The following is a 22289-nucleotide window of genomic DNA, read 5'->3' on the forward strand; positions in this document are numbered from 1 at the left end:
TTAGGAGAATCAAATGGTGATATTTTCCGTATCTCCATCGCCATCTCATACCATGGACTGTCATTGCCATCTTGATTATTGGAAATGGAGTCATTAGTGCCTTTGAATCTAATCAAAGTAGAAAACCAATTATCAAAGCCCATTTTAAGATTCTGTTTCCCAAGAGCCAGTTCTGGACCCAAGCTGTATTAGTTAGGGTTCTCTAGGTAAACAGAACCAACAATAGATATCTGTAAATACAAGATTTTATAAGTGTCTCACACAACTGTGAGGATGCATGAGTCCAGATTCTGTAGGGCAGGCAGCAAACTGGCAACTCCGATGAAGGTGTACAGTGAATTCCTTGGGAAATGCTTTGCTGGCCAGCCATAGACGTGAAGGTCGTCTCTCTTTCTCCTTTAAAAGTATTCAACTGATTGGATTAAATCCAGCTGATTGAATTCTCTCACTGAGGAAGACATACCCTTTATTGATATGATCTCACAGCTGGAGTCGATTTACTGATGATTTAATAAATCAGCTTTCTGGTTTATTAACCAGCCACAAATGTCCTTGCAGTAATGGTTAGGCCAGTGCTTGCTTGAGCAGACATCTTGACACCATCATCTGGCCAAGTTACGCATGAACCTAACCATCACAGCATCTTTAGCAGGAAATTGAATTCTTGAAAACAGTTATAAAGGAAACTACTTATCAAAAAAGCACTTTTTTCTTATAATTTTTCTTTATTCTGCTTTCATAGTCATAGTTTTTTTTTCTTTTTATGATTATTTTCAAATATACAGTGAAATAGAATAATACAGTAGAAAGAATAATACAATGAATGGCTATTGTATTAGTTTCTTGCTGTGGTAATAAATTACCACAAATTTAGTAGCTAAAAAAAACACATATTGATTATCTTCCAGTTCTGGAGGTCAGAAAATCTAAATGGTTTTCACTGGGCTAAAACAAAGGTGTCACCAGGACTGTGTTTCTTCTGGAGGCTCTAGAAGAGAAACTGTTTCCTTGTCTTTTCCCACTTCTAGAAGCCACTTGTGTTTCTTGGCTCATGGCCCTGTTTCTCCATCTTCAAAGCCAGCATATTGTGTGGATCCATCTTACTACCAACTCTTGTTTTCTTTTCCAATTCTCTCTTCCACTTTTTCTTTTTTTTTAACTCTTCCACTTGTAAAGAAGTGATTTCATTGGTCCCACTAGGTTAACCTCCCGATCTTATGGCCAGCTGATTAGGAACTTTAATTCCATCTGCAACCTTAATTCCTCTTTACCATGTAATGTGCTGTATGCACAGGTTCCTGAGATTAGCACATAAACATCTTCTGGGAATCACTATTCTGTCTACCATAGCCACTTAGATACAAAAATTAATATTTTCCCATATTTGTTTATCTCAATTTTTCTGAACCACTTTAAATTATAGAGCTCATGACACTTCATTTCCAAAAACTGCAGAGCGATTTCTAAAAAATAAAGGTTAAAAAGTGGGGGGGGGGGGGGGCAATGTAGAAATGCTGGACTTCCCCACCTAGGTTATTTTTGATATTCTGACAAACATGGAGGACTAACAATTTAGTAGGATGAGCCCTCGATCTTGGGGCTTGCCCTTGTGAAGCTTGTTACTGCAAAGGAGAGGCTAAGTCTACTTATAATTGTGCCTAAGAGCCTAGTTATTATTGTGCCAAATAGTCTCTCCCAGAGAACCTCTTTGTTGTTTAGATGTGGCCCTCTCTCTAGGCCCACTTGGCAGGTGAACTCACTGCCTTCCCCCCAATGTGGGACATGACTCCCAGGAGTATAAATCTCCCTGGCAACTCGGCATATGACTCCCAGGGATGGACCGGGCGGGCATCATGGGATTGAGAAAATCTTCTTGACCAAAAGGGGGAGACAAAATGAAACAAAATAAGGTTTAGCGACAGAGAGTTCAAATGGAGTTGAGAGGTCACTCTAGAGGGCATTCTTAGGTGCTATTTAGATATCCCTTTTTAGTTTTTAGTATTTTGGAATAGCTGGAAGGAAATATCTGAAACTGTCAAACTGCAACCCAGTAGCCTTGATTCTTGAAGATGATTGTATAATTACATAGCTTATACGTTGTGACTGTGTGATTGTAAAACCTTGTGGCTCCCACTCTCTTTTATCCAGTATATGGATAGATGAGTAGAAAAATGGGGACAAAAACTCAATGAAAAGTAGGGTGGGACAGGGGGAATGGAATTCTTTGGGTGTTCTTTTTTACTTTTGTTTTTATTCTTATTTTTACTCTTTTTTGGAGTAAGGAAAATGTTCAGAAATTGCTTAGGGTGATTAATGCACAACTATATGATGATACTGTGAAGAGTTGATTGTCCACCACAGATGATTATATGATATGTGAATATATCTCAGTAAAACTGAATTTAAAAAAAAAAGTGGTGGGCGTTTAAGAAAAGTAGTTGTTTCTTAACTATTACATAGTTAACTTTAAATTACTTATTTTTCATTAACTTATGAAGTCAGAAAGAGTGGTGTCAAGATTCATCCTTGTAAGGTATTCTTGCCAAAATGCATAACTTGAATCTAATCATGAGGAAACATTAGAGAAACCCAAATTGACGAATGGTTTATAAAAATAAATGGCCTGTCCTCTCCAAAAAAAAGGTCATCAACGTAAAAGATACTGAGGGCTTGTGAAAGAGACTGAGGAGACATGACAACCAAATGTTATGGTCTATAGATTATACTGTATCATTGTGAATTTCCTGTCTTGATAATTGTATTGTAGTTATGTAAACAAATATACTTGTTTTTAAGAAATATTTAGGAGTAAAGGAACATCATGTCTGCAATTTATTCCCAGATAGCTCAGAAATATATATGTTTGTGTGTGTGTGTATACATATTAAATTTGCTTATAGGATACAGAAAATCCTATATATTCATCATAATACATACAAGTGAGCGAAAAGAATAAATGGGTAAAATAAAAAGGTTAACATTGAGAAAACAGTGAAGGATGTATAGGATTTAAAAAATATTTTTCAACTTTCTTCTAAGTCTGAAGTTATTTATTTATTTATTTATTCGTTTATTAATGGTCAAAAAACTTATATTTAGAATTTGCCAGCTGGACTCAGTTTAGATGATCCCAATTTTGTCGGCAACATCCGAAGCATCATAATCAGGAGCCAGTCGAACCTATGCCGCCTTCTTTCTATCAGGCCTGATCAGGGTGTTGACCTTTGCCACGTCAATGTCATAGAGCTTCTTCCCAGCCTGTTTGATCTGGTGCTTGTTGGCCTTGACATCCATGATGAACACAAGTGTGTTGTTGTCTTCAGTCTTCTTCATGGCTGATTTAGTGGTCAGGGAGAACTTGATGATGGCATAGTGGTCAAGCTTGTTTCTCCTGGGGGCGCTCTTCCGAGGATGTTTGGGCTGTCTTCTGAGGCGCAGCATCTTGGGCCGCTGGAATGTAGGTGAAGTGCAGATCTTTTTCTTGTGGCTGTGGACGCCTTTCAGTACTGCCTTCTTGACTTTCAAAGCCTTTGCTTTGGCTTCAGTTTTGGGAGGGGCAGGAGCTTTCTTCTTCGCTTTCGGCGCCAGATTCGTGAAAAAGTGGAATTTATTTTTAAATAAAATGTTAAAAATAGTGGCCTGTCTTTTTCATTTTGTCAACTCTCCATATGTATTTGTGATAGTGTGTGTCTCTTCATCTCGCCATGTATATTTTATAAGAGTGCCTCTGATTTCCACAAGTCTGTATATGTCATTTCTGCTGTCTTTATTCCTGATTTGGTCTTTTTTTTTTTGAAATAAATTCAAAGTTATAGGAACAGTTGCAAAAACAGTACTAACCCCATATACAGAATTCCATCATACCCTGACCCCCCTCCCCCGATAGCCCAATCCACCAACTTTAACATGCTGTCACATCGCTATTTCTTTCCCTCCCTCCCTCCCTCCCTATCTATCATCCAACATCTATTGCTCTGTCTTCTGAACATATGAGAGCTAGCTGCTCACACCCTTGAACGAACACTGTAATGCACATATACACTTCCCATGAATAAGAACATTCTTTTATGCAATACCATTAAGCGTAGCTAAGAGGTACAAGAGATTCAACAATGATACAAAGCTTACATTCTATATTTCCTTTTCCTTATGTCTCAACTGTGACCCTTTGAGTCTCCTGTCCTCCATCCTTCAATCCCATCCAGGTTCATCCTTGGGATTCAATTGTCATCTATTTAGACTGTCTTTTTTTTTTTTTCTTTCAATTGTGGAGACATATATACAGCCTAAATCTTGCCATTCCACCCCCTCCCTAGCCTTCCATTAGTGAGATTAATCACATTTAGAATGTTGTAATGCTCTTTCCTACCATCCGTTACTAGAAATTTCCCTTCACCTCAAATAGCAACCCTACACTCATTTCTTAACTCCCCATTGCCCCTTCCCCCATTTCTCTTAACCCATACTCTACTTTTCATCTCTATGATTATATTCTCTAATAATTTCTTTGTGTTTACTGTGGGGCTTAAGGTTAACCTCTTAAATCCATAACAATCTTGTTTTTCTTTGATACCACCTTCATTTCAATAGGACACATAAACTATGTTCCTATACTCCTCCATTCCCCCACCTTTATATAGTTGTCTAAAATTACGTATTTTACCTTGAGTTCAAAACCACTGATTTATCATTAGAGTTTGTGCATTTTATATCATGTAGGAAGTAAATAGTGGAGTTACAGTTCAAAAATTATTGACTTCTATTTGTATTCCATTGTGTTTGGAGAATGTGCTTTGAGTATATTCAATTTTTTTTTGAAATTTATTGAGGCTTGTTTTATGTCCCAGCTTATGGTCCCTTCTGGAGAAAGATCCGTGATCACTAGAGAAAAATGAGTGTCCTGGTGCTTTGGGATGTAAGGTACTATATATGTCTGTTAAAATTCTCTATATCTCGTTCTCTTTTCTTTGTTTCTCTGTTGGTAGGGCTCCCTTTAGAGTCTGAAGTAGGGCAGGTCTTTTATTGGCAAAGTCTCTCAGCATTTGTTTGTCTGTGAAAAATTTAAGCTCTCCCTCAAATTTGAAGGAGAGTTTTGCTGGATAAAGTATTCTTGGTTGGAAATTTTTCTCTCTCAGAATTTTAAATATGTCATGCCACTGCCTTCTCTCCTCCATGGTGGCCACTGAGTAGTCACAACTTAGTCTTATGTTGTTTCCTTTGTATGTGGTGAATTGCTTTTCTCTTGCTGCTTTCAGAACTTGCTCCTTCTCTTCAGTATTTGAGAGTCTGATCAGAATATGTCTCAGAGTGGGTTTATTTGGATTTATTTTATTTGGAGTTTGCTGGGCATTTATGCTTTGTGTATTTATATTGTGTAGAAGGTTGGGGAAGTTTTCCCTAACAATTTCTTTGAATACTCTTTCTAGACCTTTACCCTTCTCTTCCCCTTCTGGGACACCAATGAGTCTTAAATTTGGACTATTTATTTTATCTGTCGTATCCCTGAGATCCATTTTGATTTTTTTGATTTTTTTTCTCCATTCTTTCTTTTGTTCTTTCATTTTCTGTTCTGTGGACCTCTAGGACACTGAGTCATCATTCACCTCCCTCTAATCTTGTATGATGAGTGTCCAGAGTCTTTTTAATTTGGCTAACAATTTCTTTTATTTCCATAAGATCTTCTATTTTTTTTATTTAATCTTGCATTTCTTCTTTATGCTCTTCTAGGGTCTTCTTTATGTCCCTTTTATCCTGTTCCATGGTCTTCTTCATGTCTTTTATATCCTGTGCCATGTTTTTGTTCCTTGATTGTGATTGTTTGATTAATTGTGCCAAGTACTGTGTCTCTTCTGATATTTTGATTTGGGTGTTTGGGATCAGGTTCTCCATATCGTCTGGTTTTATCATATGCATTAAGATTTTCTGTTGTTTTTGGCCTCTTGACATTTGCTTTTGCTTGATAGGGTTCCTTCAAGTTGTATAAAAAAAGGATATCGATCTGATTTTTCAGAAACACAGTTTGGTGACGTACGCTTTCTCTAACTAACCAGCAGATGGCATCTGCAAATCACCTGTACCCCTGAAATCAGTTCTCCACCTTGTCCCCGCGGTGTGTGGGGAAATGATTCTTGTGGGGTTCAGTTGGAGAACTCAGTTTGAGTGTGTTGCTGGAATGTTGGACGTGTATACGGGCGGCCAGGGAGGAAGGGCAGCTTTAATATTCTAATCCCCCAGGTTCCCGGAGATTCAAGGCCGCCGTAAGAGTCTAAGCCTTCATTTCAGTTCAGCCTCAGACCCTCTCTCTCGCTGTCCCACAAATCACCGGACTTGGCATAGAGTCCCTGGGTTCTCCGAGCGGGTCCCCCCTCCCGGCCGCAATCCTCCAGGAGCTCAGCCGAGGGAATGCCGTGCTACGTCACCAGTGTGCGCCGTCCCTCAAGTGAAGCCCTGGGCCGCCGGGCCGTGCAGTGGCGCTCTCAGCCTGAAGCAAAAATGGCCGAACGGGGCGTCTCAACCCCCTCCTCCTAGCACAGTTCCTCCTTCCCAGCTCCGAGACAACTGGTGGGGCTCTGGGCTGTGAGCACGCCCCCAGGCAGGAGTTTATCCAGCCCTCTGGGGAGCCAGCTGCAAGCCACAGGGTTTCTTTCAGCTTCCAGCTCTCCCCTCCGTTTCCCCGGCCCCGAGGGTATCTGCAGCGGACTATCCTCCAGGCTAGACAAAGAGAAGCCGGCCCAGCCCCCTCTTGCTGTGTTTTACTGCGTGGTTCCCACTGCCACAACTGCAGCCGCTCCTGGGTTTTTCCCTTTTTTTTTTTTTTTTTAAAAAAAAGAGCCAGTCAGTCTCCAAATGCCAAGCACTGACTTCCCCACAACACCACACGGCTGCGGGTCTTCCAGCCAGCTTACTCACTCGTTTCAGAATGCAGACTTCTGGTTTCACCAAGTATACGGCCCCTGTGATACTAGCAGAACTTGTCCAGTTGGCGCATCGCTGTAACCGGTATTCTGGGTCACTTTCTGGTTTTTATCTAGTGTTTTTCACGGAGGTGTTTTTTGCCCTGTCTCACCTAGCCGCCATCTTAGTTTCCTGATTTGGTCTTAATTGTCTTGTTCACCTCTGTATTTGCAGTGCCTAGAATACTGTGTGGTACATAGGTGCCTAGTATGTAGTAATTACCTGGTACGTTTCATTCAACAAGACTCACATTTCATTCAACAAGATTCCTTGTTGAATGAAATGACTAAAGCTGAAATTTATTTATACTTGGGTTTGTTAGTTATTGAATAGTTTCATATTCTTGATATTCATTATTATTTGAATTCTAATTATTGAAATGAATAAAATATAATACTAGATTGATTTTCTTTCTCTCATGAGAATTATTTATTCAGTAAGTATTGAGTGTGTGCTGTGAGCCAGGCGTTGTGCTAGGCATTATATATGCTAAATCATTGAGTTTTTGGCTTTTTGTAGAAAAATTAAAGAGTTAAATACCTAGAAATAGTTCCTAATTTATATGCTGATTATTAGATAGATTTTAGTGTATTAGAATGGAATTCACAGAAATTTCACAAACTTGACCATAAGAGTTTGGGGCTGTTAGCAGATATATTCATGAAAATTGTTTTGGATATAACTAGATTTTAAGAATCTGCAGAGGCAAGAGGAAAGTAGTAAAAATGACTGAATATGTAGATCTTTGGTAGAATGGAGAAAATCAAAATCCACCTAGAAATGATCTAGAAGAGAAGGTTTTGTTTCTACTGCTATCGTATTTTGATTCATGAAATTCAACAAGAAACCTGATAGACTGGTTCAAATCTTGTCATGCCGCTTAGTGGTGGTGTGACCTTGTGTTAAGTTATTCTTTTCGACCCCCGTTTTTTTCCCATCTGTGAAATGGGAAAATGCTATCTTTCAGAGTTGTTGGGCAGAATAAATGTGCAGTATTTGTGAAGTACCTGGCTCACTGCTTGAAACTCAGTAGTAAAAAGACAATAAATGTTCTAGTTTTTTTCTTCTTTAATATTTAGACAAGTAACAAAGCAATGGGGACTTTGTGTTTGGGTGAACAAGTGAATACGTAGATATTTTGTAATGCTTACAAAGTTAGGAAAGAAGTTGGTGGGGATGAGATTAAGTTAAAAGAATCATGCTTGGTGCTTTTTCTTTTAAACAATTGCAAAAATGCTTTTGACTGGATGCAGCAGGTAGTCATAAGGGTTCTTGTGGTTCCATTTGTAAGAAGCTCAGTAGTGAGGATTTGGCCAAGATAGAAAGTATTTCAGAGGATGGTTACTTCCATTTGGCCGAGACCAAGAAAAGTGGATACTTTAAATATTGTGGCACTCTCTTAATTGGGTAAAAGGTTACTTAATATCTTGGCCCCCAAATCAGTGAAGACAATGTTGTTGATGGTAATCAGGTACACGTAGGGAACAGGATTCTTAAAACAAATGACCAGGAGATTGCAGACTAACAGAACGAGGAACAACCCAAAAAACCTAGGGAGTTGAAACATCTTACCTGGCATATAAACTCTGTTTTTTCCCCCTCCCCAAATCTCTTCCCTTTTAGGTTTTTGTTTCTTATAAAATGGCATCTCATTACCTATTTGAGCAAGCTATACTCAAATATAGCTATACTCAGTGCTATACTCAAATTCTGCCTCAACTGGTTTTGTCCTTTGTGTAAGTTTTATCAGTTTTGTTTGCTGAATATTTTTGTCATTATCTCCACTGCTGTGGTCTTAGTTCAAGCCTTTCTTTTTTATACTTGAAGAACAAAAATATCCCTCTAATTGGTCTTCTTACTAATATTTGCCTCTTTCAAATTATTTTCTGCATATCTAACAGATTTTATCTTTTTAGAAAACAGATTTGATCACATCACCACCATGCTTAGAAACATCTAGGTGCTGTGAATGATCATAGCAGCATTATTCATAATTGCCCAAAATTGGGAATGGGGAGTGGGGAATGTCCATCAAGTGGTGAATGGGTAAGCAAAGTGTGATATATCCAAACAATGTATTGTTTCTCAGTAATGAGAAGAAATGAAGTACTGATGCATAATACAACAAGAATGAGCTTCAAAACCACATTATGTTGGAAATTTCATAAGCTTTCTTTTGTCCTAACTCAGAAAAGTATCTGCCAGATTTGTGAAATATGTCTTTAGTCAAGAATTTATCCACTTTAATGTTTACAACTTGCATAAAGCAAAAGAGTGTGTGTAATTATAGTAAGTGGTATAGTTTTGCTCACATTGTCTGATGTTTGCCAAAAGAATAAATGATGAATTAAATTTATATATATATATATATATATATATATATATATATATGTATGTATATAAAACAAAAAGAACCCACATTATGTTAAGTGGAAGAAGTCAGAGATGTGTAATAACATATTTATTCCATTTGTATGAAATGACTAGAAAAGGCAAATCTTTTAAAAAGAAGAAAGTAGTTTACTAGTTGCCTGGGCCTTGGATTGGGAATAGGTATTGATTGTAAATAGGCATGAGGGTTTTTTTTTTGTTTTTTGTTTTTTAAATAAATAATGCATGACCTGGAGTTATGTTGTATTTTTTCTTTTTTTTTCCTTCTCTAAACTTTTTTTTTTAAGGTCTAAGATTGGTATCATTTATTTATTTTTTAATTGTAAACTTTTTACGTTTTGAACTACTTTCACACTTACAGGACAATCACAAAAATAATACACACCCACAGAGAACTCCAGCATACCCCTATTCCTGCCAGATATCCAGATACACCAGAAACACTTGAGTGTAGATTGTATACATCATATGCTTTGAAGACGATACTGCCATGTACATTCCCTAAGAAAAAGGATATTCACATATGTAACCATCTTAAGTGCAGTTATCAAGTTCAAGAAATTTAACTTTGACATAAAACTTGCAGTCAACTTACCAGTTTTTTCCTGTGTCCCAGTAATGTCCTTTTGAGTCTTCTCTCTCCCTTGTTAGATCCCATCCAGGATCATGTATTGCCTTTAGTTGTCACATTGTCTCTTCAGTCTGTCTGTCTTTCTATTCATTCATTCATTCATTCATAGGAACCTATACACAGACTTTCCCACCTCAACCATTCCCAAGCATACCATTCACTGGGATTAATCACATTCAAGAGTTATAGTGTCTTCACCACCTTTCATTACTAAAACTTTCTCATAAATAGAAATAGAAACTCTACAACATTTCGTATTGACTCCCCATTCTCTGTGGCCGCCACCCCTGGCAACTTGTACTCTAATTTATGTCTTATGAGCTTGTGTATTCTCCATTATTTTCTTTGTGTTCCATGGAGCTTAAATTTAACATCCTGAATCCATAACAATAATCTCGTTTGCTTTGACACCAAATTAACTTCAATAGTATACACAAATATGTTCTTGTACCCCTCCATCCCTCCACCTTAGGTGGTTCTTGTCAGAATTGCATAGTTCTTCATTGTGAGTCCAAAACCACTGAATTATCATTACTTCTCTTCTTCTTTCTTCTTCTATCTTCTTTTTTCTCCTTCTTCTCCTTCTTCTCCTCCTCCATCTTTCCTCCTCCTGTTTTTTGTTTTTTTGTGTTTTTTTTTGTTTTTTTTTGGGGGGGGGGTGGGTAGGTTTCAGAAATTTTGGCTTCTGCTTCAAAGAGCTTTCCCAAGGAGTGGTGACTCATTTTCATGACATATCATGATGGACACACTGTTCTTCTGTCTTTCATGACAGTCTGAATTCAAGGTAATATGTGTATATGCATTGTTCTGAAATACAGTGCATGCATCTGGACACGTGGGGGTTATTTGAAAGGAACAGTTACTGTGGCTTCAAGAACAATTTTTAAAAATCACAAATCCAGCTTGTCTTTGATTTGAGGTATGGGCTAATTTACTAAGGGACCATTCAGCAATAATTGTCTCAAACATTTAAATACCCTGTAAAACTGCAATTAATTAAGGAACTGCTGGTTTTAGGAACTATGCAACCAATAAGGGAATGAGGTGAGGATTATAAGCTTAGATACCAAGTTCAGAGCAAAATATCAATAATCTCACCTTGCAATATCTATAAATAACATGGAAGGAGGGGAAAATAAGAATTATATGAACAATATTAAATAAAAAGTGCATATAGAACTGGAAATTTTTTTCATTAGATTTGTCATTTATTCCAGTTTGATAAAATGCTTGTAAGGAAAATAACAACTTAAGGCAGAAGACTAGTTATATTTTTTACTGTTCAGGGAACTTCTTGAGAGCAAAAGAATGAATACCGATTAATTTACCTGGTTTAAACTTAATTACCTGTCTTGAAACATGCTATTTTAAACTAAAATATCTATGTTATGCCTAAAAAATTCAAAGCAGAAAGTAAAATCATATAGAAAGCCAGAAACTTCATTACAACTAGACAGATGTTTGCTTGTAGTTTTTGGTATTCAGAACCTTTTTTTCCACATATTGCACAGATCCCCTTTTTATAGGCACAGCCCTGAAAGTAATGAGAACCTGGTTGGTGCACAGAACGTCTACAAATTCTCCAAGTGGGGACTTTATTCTTTCCATATGGATCAAGTCTTGCTTTTTTTAATTTCAAAGCTTTGTTTTCATTCAGCTTTCTTTCACCACTTTCTGTGGTATTCCTTATACCATCTTTCCAAGTATCTGGAGTGATGACAGTACTGAGTTTCTTTTCACATTTCTCGCACACCATCCTTTCACCAGTGTTCTCTTAGCATAAGTACTACATTACTTCTGCATTTGCATTTTAGAACCTGTAGGAAGTAAAAAGTGGGGTTTAAAACCAAAACTACATACATAAAAACCAAACTACATACTACTAGCATTTACATTTACCTCTGTTGTTACCCTTACTGGAGATCTTTATATCTTCTAGTGGCTTTCATCTATTATCCTCTTGTCCTTTCTTTCAACTTGCAGAATTATCTTCACAGTCTCTTGTAGGACCAATCTAGTGGTCACAGACTCCCTCAGCTTTTGTTTATCTGGGAATGTCTTAATCTCTACCTCATTTTTGAAAGACAGTTTTGCTGGATACAGGATTCTTGGTTGGCAGTTTTTTGCTTTCAGCACTTTAAATGTGCCATTCTACTACCTTCTTGCTGCCATGGTTTCTGATGACAAACCAGCACTTAATCTTATTGAGGCCTTCTTGTACATGACGTGTTGCTTCTCTCTTGCTGCTTTCAGAATTCTTTATCTTTGGTATTCAACAATTTGATTATAATATACCACAATGTGGGTCTATTTGGGTTTATCCTATTTGGAGTTTTTAGCATCTTGCATGTGTATACTCATGTCTTTTGTTAGATTTGGAAAATTTTCAGCCATTATTTCTTCAACTATTCTTTCTGCCCCTTTCTCTGTTCTCCTTCTGGAACTCCCATATTTCTTGGTATGCTTGATGGTGTCCCACAGATCTCTCAGGCTCTGTTCATTTTTTTCATTCTTTTTTCTTCATTCTTTTTTCTCTCTGCTCAGAGTGAATGGTTTCAATAGTCTTATTTTAAGGCTCACTGATTCTTAATTCTGTGAGCTCCATTCTGCTGTTGAGAACCCCTCTAGGGAATTGTTTATTTTTGTTGCTGTGGTCTTCAGCTCTGTTTGGTTCCTTTTCAAGATTTCTGTTTCTTTATTGATGTTCTCTTTGTGTTTATGTATTGTTTTCCTGGTTTCCTTTAACTCTTTGTCCATGTTTTCTTTTAACTCTTTAAGTATATTCAGGACCAGTTTTCAAGATATTTGTCTGGTATGTCCTTCTTGTTGGTTTCTAATGCTATTTCTACTTTGCGTGGACTATCTCTGTAATTTCCTATTTTGATGTATCTTTTGTTGTGCCTGTTTTTTGTTTTTGTTTTTGTTTATATTTTAATGTATTATCTCTGGAATTTAGACAGTGAGACTAGTGTTCTTTAACCTTGTATTCAGCTATTCAGCTAGTGTTATGATAGAAATTTCCTTGAATGCCAGGAACTTATAAAAAAAGAAGAAAGGAAAAAAAAAAACCCCACCACCTTTTCCAGGTTTTGAAGATTGGCCTGTGGGAATGTTCTGCTTCAGAGCTTATCCATACAAACAATTTAGAGAATAGCCTGGGGCAAAAGTGTTTGGACTCCCTCTCCTTTTCTGGGCGTTTGTCTTGTTTTAGGCATATGGCCCTATGAATATCCCTGTGTACACAGATCCAAATGTCCCCTTCTTTCCAGGAAACTGCTTCCTGTTGGTCCCAGGCACCGCACTGGATGCTCAAACAGTCAACAATCATTGCCCTGCAATTTGCCTCATCTATGCAGCTGCAGTTTGACTGTTTTACAGTGTTCTGCAGGAGAGCTCTGTGAGCCGCCTCTATTTGCAGGCAAGTTCTGGGATGGAAAGTGTGCAGCCCTCAGTCTGCTGCTAGACAGATTGACATAGACAGCCATGCATCAAATACATGCGTGAGGGTTACTCTTTTCCCTCCAGAACTTGTACCAGGGACATGTAGTGGGGAGTGCCCCAGTTCTTTATTGAGGTGGTGTGAGGATGCGGGACAGGCCAGTACAAATGGTTTTCCTACAGTTTTAAGTTGCCTTTTTCTTGATTTGACACTCGTCTTCTTACTCTAACTCTTTTACTGCTTCTAGAGCTTTGAGAAAGATGTCTTTGCCACTTTTGCTTGTTGTTCAACAAAGTTTCCATAGGGGATCAGATCCCTGGAGGGTCTTACTGTGACATCTTGATTGCAGTGGCTATCAATATGAGGGATCTTATTGGAAAAATGAAAATGTTTTAATACATGATGATTTTCTAAAACATGATGATTGTGCAATTCATTAACTATTAAAAGTTGTTGAATTGTACAATTGAAATGGGTGAATTTTAAGTTATGTGAATTGTATCCATAAAGTATTTTTTTAAAAACCTTTAAGTTCTCTCTTTTGCTTTTAGGAGTAAAGCCAAATTTCTTAATGAGGCACATTTTTCCCACCTAAATTAAGTTTTAACTTACCTTTCCATCTCCTGTTCTGTCTCTCTTCACAGCCTTTATGCCAGGCATACATACATTATCCCTGGAAGGTACTATGCAGTTTTGAATTAATTAGGACCCATTCATTACATGTTACAAGTAAACAAACTCACTTCAAACGAGATAATGCTAAAAGGAGAGTTTATTTTAAAGATGTTATGTTACACAGAACCTAAGCACAGAAATGTGTTTGGGCTTCAGGAACAACTAGAACTAGGGACTCAAAATACCTTTAGGTTTCTTTCTGTGTAAGTTTTATTTTAGTGTTTGCAGTGGTCTTCTATTTCAGTTGAGGAGAATCATGACTTTCTAAAGCTCTTAAATGTGTAGTTTATAGACCAGATGCTATGAAAGGAACACTCAGTTCCAGTTCCTAATTCCCTGTTCCCCTTCACCCAGTCAGCTCTGGGATCACCTCATTTTGTACTAAGGAGTCCTTTGTGAAAGTGAGGGCATTGCCTAAAGAAGTAACAAGGACAGATGATCTCATTCCTCCCCCCACCCCAAGTCACTTTCAGCTGTGATACTTACTGTCATGGAATCTCCATTCCACCAGCTGAAGGTCTCTGGGTGATAGCCATGCTTTCCCTAATTTGGTCTTGATTGATCCAAATATAAATTTTCATGATTCAGTAATCTTTGGGCTAAATTACGTATTTTTTGTTGTTCCCTTGTAAGCCTAATACACAGTTGTGAGAGGAAATCCAGATAAAAAGGAGATAGGAAAAATAATACATATTGAACACTACTCTATTCATTGAACAAACATTTATGAGCACCCTGTATGTGCTGGGCACTGTTTTCAGTCCTGAGGATATAAGCAGAAAGAATACATAACATATACCATTTTTTGTTGGGAGAGGCAGTAAGATAGAATCAGCTTGGTCCCCTGTTAACTCATTTCACTGGAAGGTGACTGAAGACCTTGGTCTTGCTGACTCCAGAAAGATTCCCTATGTCTGATGTCCTTTAGGGCCATCCCTGAGAGGGCCATAGAGGATGTAGGAATGGAGTAGGGCATGGTTTTCTTTGTTGGGGCTATTCTGCTTTAACCTTCTGCTTCCAGTAAGGTGCCATTTTTTGGACTGGGGGTTTGCCTAGGGGTGGAATAATCATAAGCCTCTGATGATAGACTCCCTTAAAACTTTAGTTCACTACTTGTCCAATTCATACTGGGACATTCCACTTAGTAATAATGAACTCTAATAGTATTATAGTTCAAATTTTTAGTGTCCACATTTGCTGTGGGAAATAGCTAGGACTGAGTCAGTTCCCTTAGCTCTGCTTTTTTTCCAGTTTAAAGGTCTGTCTCTCAGGGATGGATGGAAAATTCTGGGTTGGAAGCTTTCTCAATTCTTCTGTGGAATGTCACTTTAAATCTAGAACAGCAGCAGAATGCTATTTTTACTTTTTACTTGGAAAAGGGTATAGCTGCTGATGATAGTTAGAAGGGTCAGTTCTAAAAAATAATAAAAGGATCAATAAACAGAAAAAGAAGAAAGAAGAATCGATCTTGTACTTGCTATGGCTTTAACAAGTGGGTAAATTTTGGTATGAACTTTGTCTACCTCTTAATGAAATCTACCCCAAATTCTTTCTTTTTTCTTGCTGTATTCACGTATTAAATCCATGAATTAATTTTTAGGCTTGAAAATGTTGACAGTCTTCAATTGCTTCAACTCCCGTTCCTTACCTGCAGCCACCTTTCTCTTTTAATGAAATTCTCAAGTTTCTTCCTAGGCCTTGAAATTCATACCAGTCACAAATACTTATCTTTTGGCATTCTTTTTGTTCTTTTCCATTGTTTTCCATGTAATGCCCTAGTTAGTAGTGACATCTATTTTGTTGATCCTTTATCAATCAGATTACCTTTTTGGTCATTTAGAGATATTAAGACCTCTGTAGTTTCTGGTTGCAATATCACTGACCCTTCACATGTGAGTAAAACTCCCTGTGTTTCAGGGTAAGTATCACCTTGCCTGAAGTACTAAGATGCAGTTGCTCATGCCTAACTGGACTGATTCATTATTCTGTTTTCTTATTTTAATTTGAATTCTAATAAGATAGCCAATTCTCTCTCTCTCTTTTTTAATATGTATGTATTTTGAGTTTCTCATTTGTTCAAAGAATGTAGAGAGAATATATCTTATTTTATTTCCCTGAGAATCTGCGGTACCACTTAGACTTCTGGCATTCTTTCTTTAGTTCTGATTTCCTAATTTTCTTAACTGTTTTCTGCCATCATATTTTTGGGTGATGTTCCTGACTGTATATTCAGTATACATGGCTTTTCTTTATATAACCAGTAATCTTCTGACATATGTATGTATACAAAGTATAAAAATAAATGTTCTTAGGGGACTGGTGGTTTGATGGGTTGAGCCCTCTACCACAGGTTTTACCCTTGGGAAGACGGTTGCTGCAAAGGAGAGGCTAGGCCTCCCTATGGTTGTGCCTAAGAGCCTCCTCCCGAATGCCTCTTTGTTGCTCAGATGTGGCCCTGTCTCTCTAGCTAAGCCAACTTGAAAGGTGAAATCACTGCCCTCCCCCCTATGTGGGATCAGACACCCAGGGGAGTGAATCTCCCTGGCAACGTGGAATATGACTCCCGGGGAGGAATGTAGACCCGGCATCGTGGGACGGAGAACATCTTCTTGACCAAAAGGGGGATGTGAAAGGAAATGAAATAAGCTTCAGTGGCAGAGAGATTCCAAAAGGAGCCGAGAGGTCACTCTGGTGGGCACTCTTATGCACACTTTAGACAACCCTTTTTAGGTTCTAAAGAATTGGGGTAGCTGGTGGTGAATACCTGAAACTATCAAACTACAACCCAGAACCCATGAATCTCGAAGACAGTTGTATAAAAATGTAGCTTATGAGGGGTGACAATGGGATTGGGAAAGTCATAAGGACCACACTCCACTTTGTCTAGTTTATGGATGGATGAGTAGAAAAATAGGGGAAGGAAACAAACAGACAAAGGTACCCAGTGTTCTTTTTTACTTCAATTGCTCTTTTCACTCTAATTATTATTCTTGTTATTTTTGTGTGTGTGGTAATGAAGGTGTCAGGGATTGATTTGGGTGATGAATGTACCACTATGTAATGGTACTGTAAACAATCGAAAGTATGATTTGTTTTGTATGACTGCGTGGTATGTGAATATATCTCAATAAAATGAAGATTAAAATAAATAAATAAATAAATTAATTAATTAAAAAAAAAGAGTGAAAAAAAAAATAAATGTTCTGTTTGTAAATATGTGTAAAGTTAGTTTTTCGGTCCCTATCAAGAATTCAACTTGAGAGGGTTACAATGAATTCATTTATTGAATTCCCCATGATGGTAATTAATGTATTCTTAAGAAAATCAGGTTTCAGAGTGTCTTTAAATAATTAGAAATTTCTGGTATGTTCAAAGTTTTGTTCTAATAATTGACTGCCTAGCCTGGGCCAAGTTATTTTACTGTCATGGCCTCAGTGGCCTAACCTATGCAATGTAAGGGTTGGATGATGTTGCTCCTGAGATACAAATTGCATTTCATCAGAGAACCATATATCAGTGACACCAAATTCTTCTATTCCAAATCAGGTTAACCTGATTATCGGTGCAGGTGAAACTGTATTGTGCAAGATGCCCATTTTTTACCCCAGATAGGAATAGTTGCCTTGTGCTGATAGCCTCTGTGTGAGAGGCTGTTGGATTTACCCTTGTTTGAGTGTCTGCTGTTTGCTACAGTCTGTTAGACTTTAAACTTGGTGAGAGCGGGGCCTTGCCTATTTTGCTATCTGCTTTAGCCTAGCCCCTGGCCAAGGGCCTAGTACACTAATATATGCTCATTAATTAAATATTTGTTGAATAGTTGGAATGATTGCTAACCTAGGAAATTTACCCATATTGCCTCAAGTAATCTTCACATCCAACTTTATTGAGGTAGGTGGTATCAACCCAGTTCGGCAGGTGAGCAAACTGACATAGAAGCTTAGCCACTCACTCAAAGCTCCACTGCCAAGAGGAGCTGAATCCAAATAAAGCCCAGCTCCAAATAAAGCCTCTGCTTTTCTTTCCACTGTGTTCCACTGTCTCCCTTTGTTCTTCGGGGTGCTTTCATCCATCTGAGATCTGATTTTTAAAAAGAAATTTTTTTTTTGAGTGAAGAAAGCACAGAAGGAACCTGGAATTTTAAACTTTCAGGCTAGACTGAATACTGGGTCAGTTTTCTCCCTTTCCCATCACCTCAGCCAGCTTGATTTCATGTAGAATTTCCAGTTGGCTAATAATAGCTGAGTGTGTTGTTTTGAATGGGAATATATGATATCATGTCTACTTGTTCTGAAACTGAATTTGTCTGTTCTTGCTGTTGCTCAGTCCAGCGGGCCAGTAATCCAAATGGTCTGAGTGTCCAGGAGCTGTGTCCACATTTGGAGCTGTATACCTGCCTAGGGGGTTAGGGCACCGCTGGGCTAAAAATTCACCTTCTAACTTGAACTTGAGGAAATCAGTTTGCTTTGTCATCCTCCACTCCTGCTTCCTGCCAGAATTCCAATTCACTACTTTCAGTTTCAGTTCGGGTTTTAAAAAGTTTCTTAATCTTTCTCTGGCTGAATTTCCTGCAGAATACAGGTACTAATAAGCAGTTTTGTTGGCTTTGACTGTGAGATGGATTAGGATGTGTGATTGTATTCCATTGGAGGCTTTGGTTCGTGTTAGAAGGCTAGTTCCTTCTAACAAAAGGGGACTGGATCTGCCCAAATAAAGTTGCTTGACTTTTTACTTGGTAGTGGTCCTACTGCAGTGGTCTTGAAGTCTTGTCCTAATATTAGAGCCAAATGGTGAAATATACTCAGCCTGGGGATAAGACTTGGCGATTGTCCTACGTGCAGAAATTTCTTTTCTCCCAGGCATATTTTATAGCCAAGTGAACAAAAACACAATTCAGCAGGCTACGTGCTGGACACCTGTGGACACACAATCTTTAAAAATGTTTTAAAAATAATAAAATACAAACTAGGCTTATTTTTTTCTTCCTCATTTTATCTCTGATCTTTTAAGTCTGAGGCTGATCCCAGATGTGCTCCTAAGACAGTTTGTAGGGCCTGGCCTTCCCCAAGTTTGACCAGTCACACCTTGGATCACTGTCAGCTAGATAGGAAGTTGCTGGGAAGACTAAAGTCCAAGCCTTCCTGTTGAACAGCCATGTAAACAGGCACATTTTGGCCCCTGTCCCAGCTCTGCACCATGTAAATTTTAGTTAGCACACATGTGACAGGCAGGCAGTTGATAGTGTTGTAATTCCAGTCATTACTGTAATGCAACAGGCCACCATTGCATGAGACTTGACCCAAGGCAGCTGCTCTAAATATAGTTTTGCTTTCTGGCATCTGCAAACACCTGAAGGAGTAGGTGGATCCCCAGCAGAAAAGTGTTTGCTTTAATTGTATGTCTGTTGAGCAGTTGTGTAGTGGTGTGTACTGTCAGAGCTTGTTTTATGCTATGTTTGTACATAATTAAAAACAACCCACTGGATCCATTGGCTTATGGTTGGGGTGTGTTTAAAAAAATGCAATTTGGATTGCTATCTACTGTGGGGACTGGAGATGATGTCACTGGCTTGAGTAAGGCCAGAAGAGAGCCAGAAGAGAAGCTGTTAATATAATTACCAAGAGTTTCTTTGATCTCTGTAATGAACACAGCTTACTTAAACCCCTTAGTGGCCTTTGGTTTCTGGCACTGATGGACCAAACTGTCAGTCATGTGATTCTGCTCAATTGGAGATTCTGGTTTGTGTGCTTGGTAGCTCCTTCTCACTAAAGGTTGTTTGTGAGTAAATAAAAAGAACACCAACATTTATAAAATGGTGTTTCCAAAAAAGAAACTATAAATGGTGCTTAAACATGTAAAAAGATACTCAACCTCTGTCATAATAAGAGAAAAGCCTCATTTAGATGCTATTTTTTACCTGTCAAGCTGGCAAAAGTCCAAAATATTGGAGTAATGCTGTTGATGAGCAAGAGAGGAAATAGGCACTCTTATACATCCTTGGTGGAAAAATTAAGTGTACAGCTTTTATTGAGGGCAGTTTGTACATATCTTTTAAAACCACAAATGCATATATACCCTCTGACTCATCAATATCACTTAGAGGAATTTATCCCATGGATGCACTTGCATCTGTTCAAAACAGTGTGTGCTTTAGATTATTTATGGAAGAGTAAAAGATTGGAAACACTCAAAAGTGGACTGGTAAATAATGATGCATCTATACAATGGGTACAGCTGTGAAAAAACAATGAGGAAACTTTGTGTCCTGACATAGAATTGTCTTCAAGATATAGTGATAAGGGAATATAGCAAAGGGCATTGTATAATATGCTATCAATTATCATGTCTTCTCTTAGGGTTCTGCCTGCTACTGCACAAAGAAACCTGGAAAAGTAGAAGGTGCTAGATCTATTCCAACCAATCAAGGTGATAGGCTGACTAGACTAGCAGGTCTAAACTGAGTTACAGGGTCTCACATGACATCAGATCATATTTGTTTGTATGGTCATAAGGAAGTTCTGGAAGGATATATAAGAAAGTAATATGAATGGTTTACCCCTATGTGTGTGGAAGAAGGGATAAAATTGGTTATTTTCGCTATATGAAACTTTGAACCACATTCATACATTACTCTTTCAAAAAATTAATTAGAATATTTTTTAAAGTGGAGCTTCTTTGAATTCCACAGTCACAGTTAAAGAGGAGATCTCTCAATTTCTTCCTTACCTTTACTTGCTATCTTTGTAGGTGAGAAGGAGATTTTCTCGTATCGGTGTTGATGGTACTTGTGTTTGATACTTTTTATGTGGAATACCTTGGGAAGAAACTAACGCAAAGGTTGTTGGTTCTGGTGTTGTTTCCTTTTGTTCTTCAGCCAGACTCAGTAGATCTGAAGACTTAAGCACAAGGAGCCTGAGGTTCTTTGACAAACTCTAAGAAACCAGCTTCTTTGGTTTGATGATTAGTATCTTAGGATAATGTCCTCTGTACAGGATTGAAGTCTGTTGCCATTTCTCTTTATTTGTAGGAACCTGCAAGCAGCAATTGGCGCCTATTATGACTTTGAGAGCCCAAACATCAGTGTGCCCTCTATGTCCTTTGTTGAAGATGTCACCATAGGAGAAGGGGAATCCATACCTCCTGACACACAGTTTATAAAAACATGGCGGATCCAGAATTCTGGTAAATGTATAATGAGCAGTTTTCCTTTGCTCAGGTTCCTTTTCCTTGATAGTTAAAAGAAATGAGAAAATGTTTTAAATTAAGTTTTAAATGTGATTGTGTAACTTTGAGATTTTTCTGATACATGATGTAGAATTTCCTTGTGGTGGCATGAAGACCAAACATTAATGAAATATTCCCTGCCTTGAATTAGGAAGAATATAGGTATTATGCTTCCAAGCTACCTATGACTTGACAGTATCTAAACACAGTTTTATGTTTATTTGGTATAAGGGCTGGAACCAGGAACTATACCTGTATGTGATGGTGGTATTGTCTCCACCTGTGTAGTTCTACTGCATCATTTTATTTCTGCTGTAATTAATCTTCCAGTCATTTCCAACAGGCTAGAATAGGAATATTCTTGGATAGAACAAGGTGACTGGAAAGAGCTGTGAGCGCATGCTCTTTTGAAAGCCCATTTTTTTTGGAACCACAAAGACAGTTCTCTGAAAGTTCATTGTGATACCTATCTGAGAAATTAATGCCACTTTGAAAAATAGGGTTAGAAGGTTGGGGATTTTGATCAGAATGGGAAGGATGGAAAGACTGGTAAATTGTTTAAAAAAACAACTACATGCTTAAGAAAAAATTAAAATTTTTAATTAATTTTAATTAATATCAATTATTAATATTAACAATTAAATATTAATTTAATATTAATAATCACATTTACTTGTTAAATTCTTTCTAATAACTTTTTTCATTTGGATGGGTTTAGTGTCTATGTTCATTGCCATCTGATGACAATTTATGCTGATTGGGTGAGGGTGCTTTTGAATTGCCTTTATTAATGAAGACATTCAGAGAAATTCAGAGATGGGAAAACCAGGCAAAAAGGAGTAATATAGCTAAAAACTGTGTGTGTGTGTGTGTGTGTGTGTGTGTGTGTGTGTGTGTGTGTGTGTGTGTTAGGGACCCTATCTGGTAAGGTAATCTGATGTGAGATGACATAAAACTCTGGGGGCTTAGACAAACCTA

At 37.8% G+C, this 22289-nt stretch overlaps 1 protein-coding gene and 1 pseudogene across 2 annotated transcripts in view; one reads left to right on the top strand and one right to left on the bottom strand.

Moving 5' to 3' along the window:
• Positions 1 to 22289, top strand: part of ILRUN (inflammation and lipid regulator with UBA-like and NBR1-like domains) — a 116068-nt gene that overhangs the window by 41899 nt on the left and 51880 nt on the right. For both annotated transcript variants that reach the window (XM_037842663.1, XM_037842664.1), the window contains exon 2: positions 21115 to 21269. In XM_037842663.1, coding sequence (XP_037698591.1) covers positions 21115 to 21269 — 155 coding nt within the window. The remainder of the gene's footprint in view (positions 1 to 21114; positions 21270 to 22289) is intronic.
• On the bottom strand, positions 11426 to 11732 carry LOC119539276 (annotated as a pseudogene).

This window comes from Choloepus didactylus, chromosome 7, assembly GCF_015220235.1.
Source record: "Choloepus didactylus isolate mChoDid1 chromosome 7, mChoDid1.pri, whole genome shotgun sequence".
Classification (NCBI taxonomy): Eukaryota; Metazoa; Chordata; class Mammalia; order Pilosa; family Megalonychidae; genus Choloepus; species Choloepus didactylus.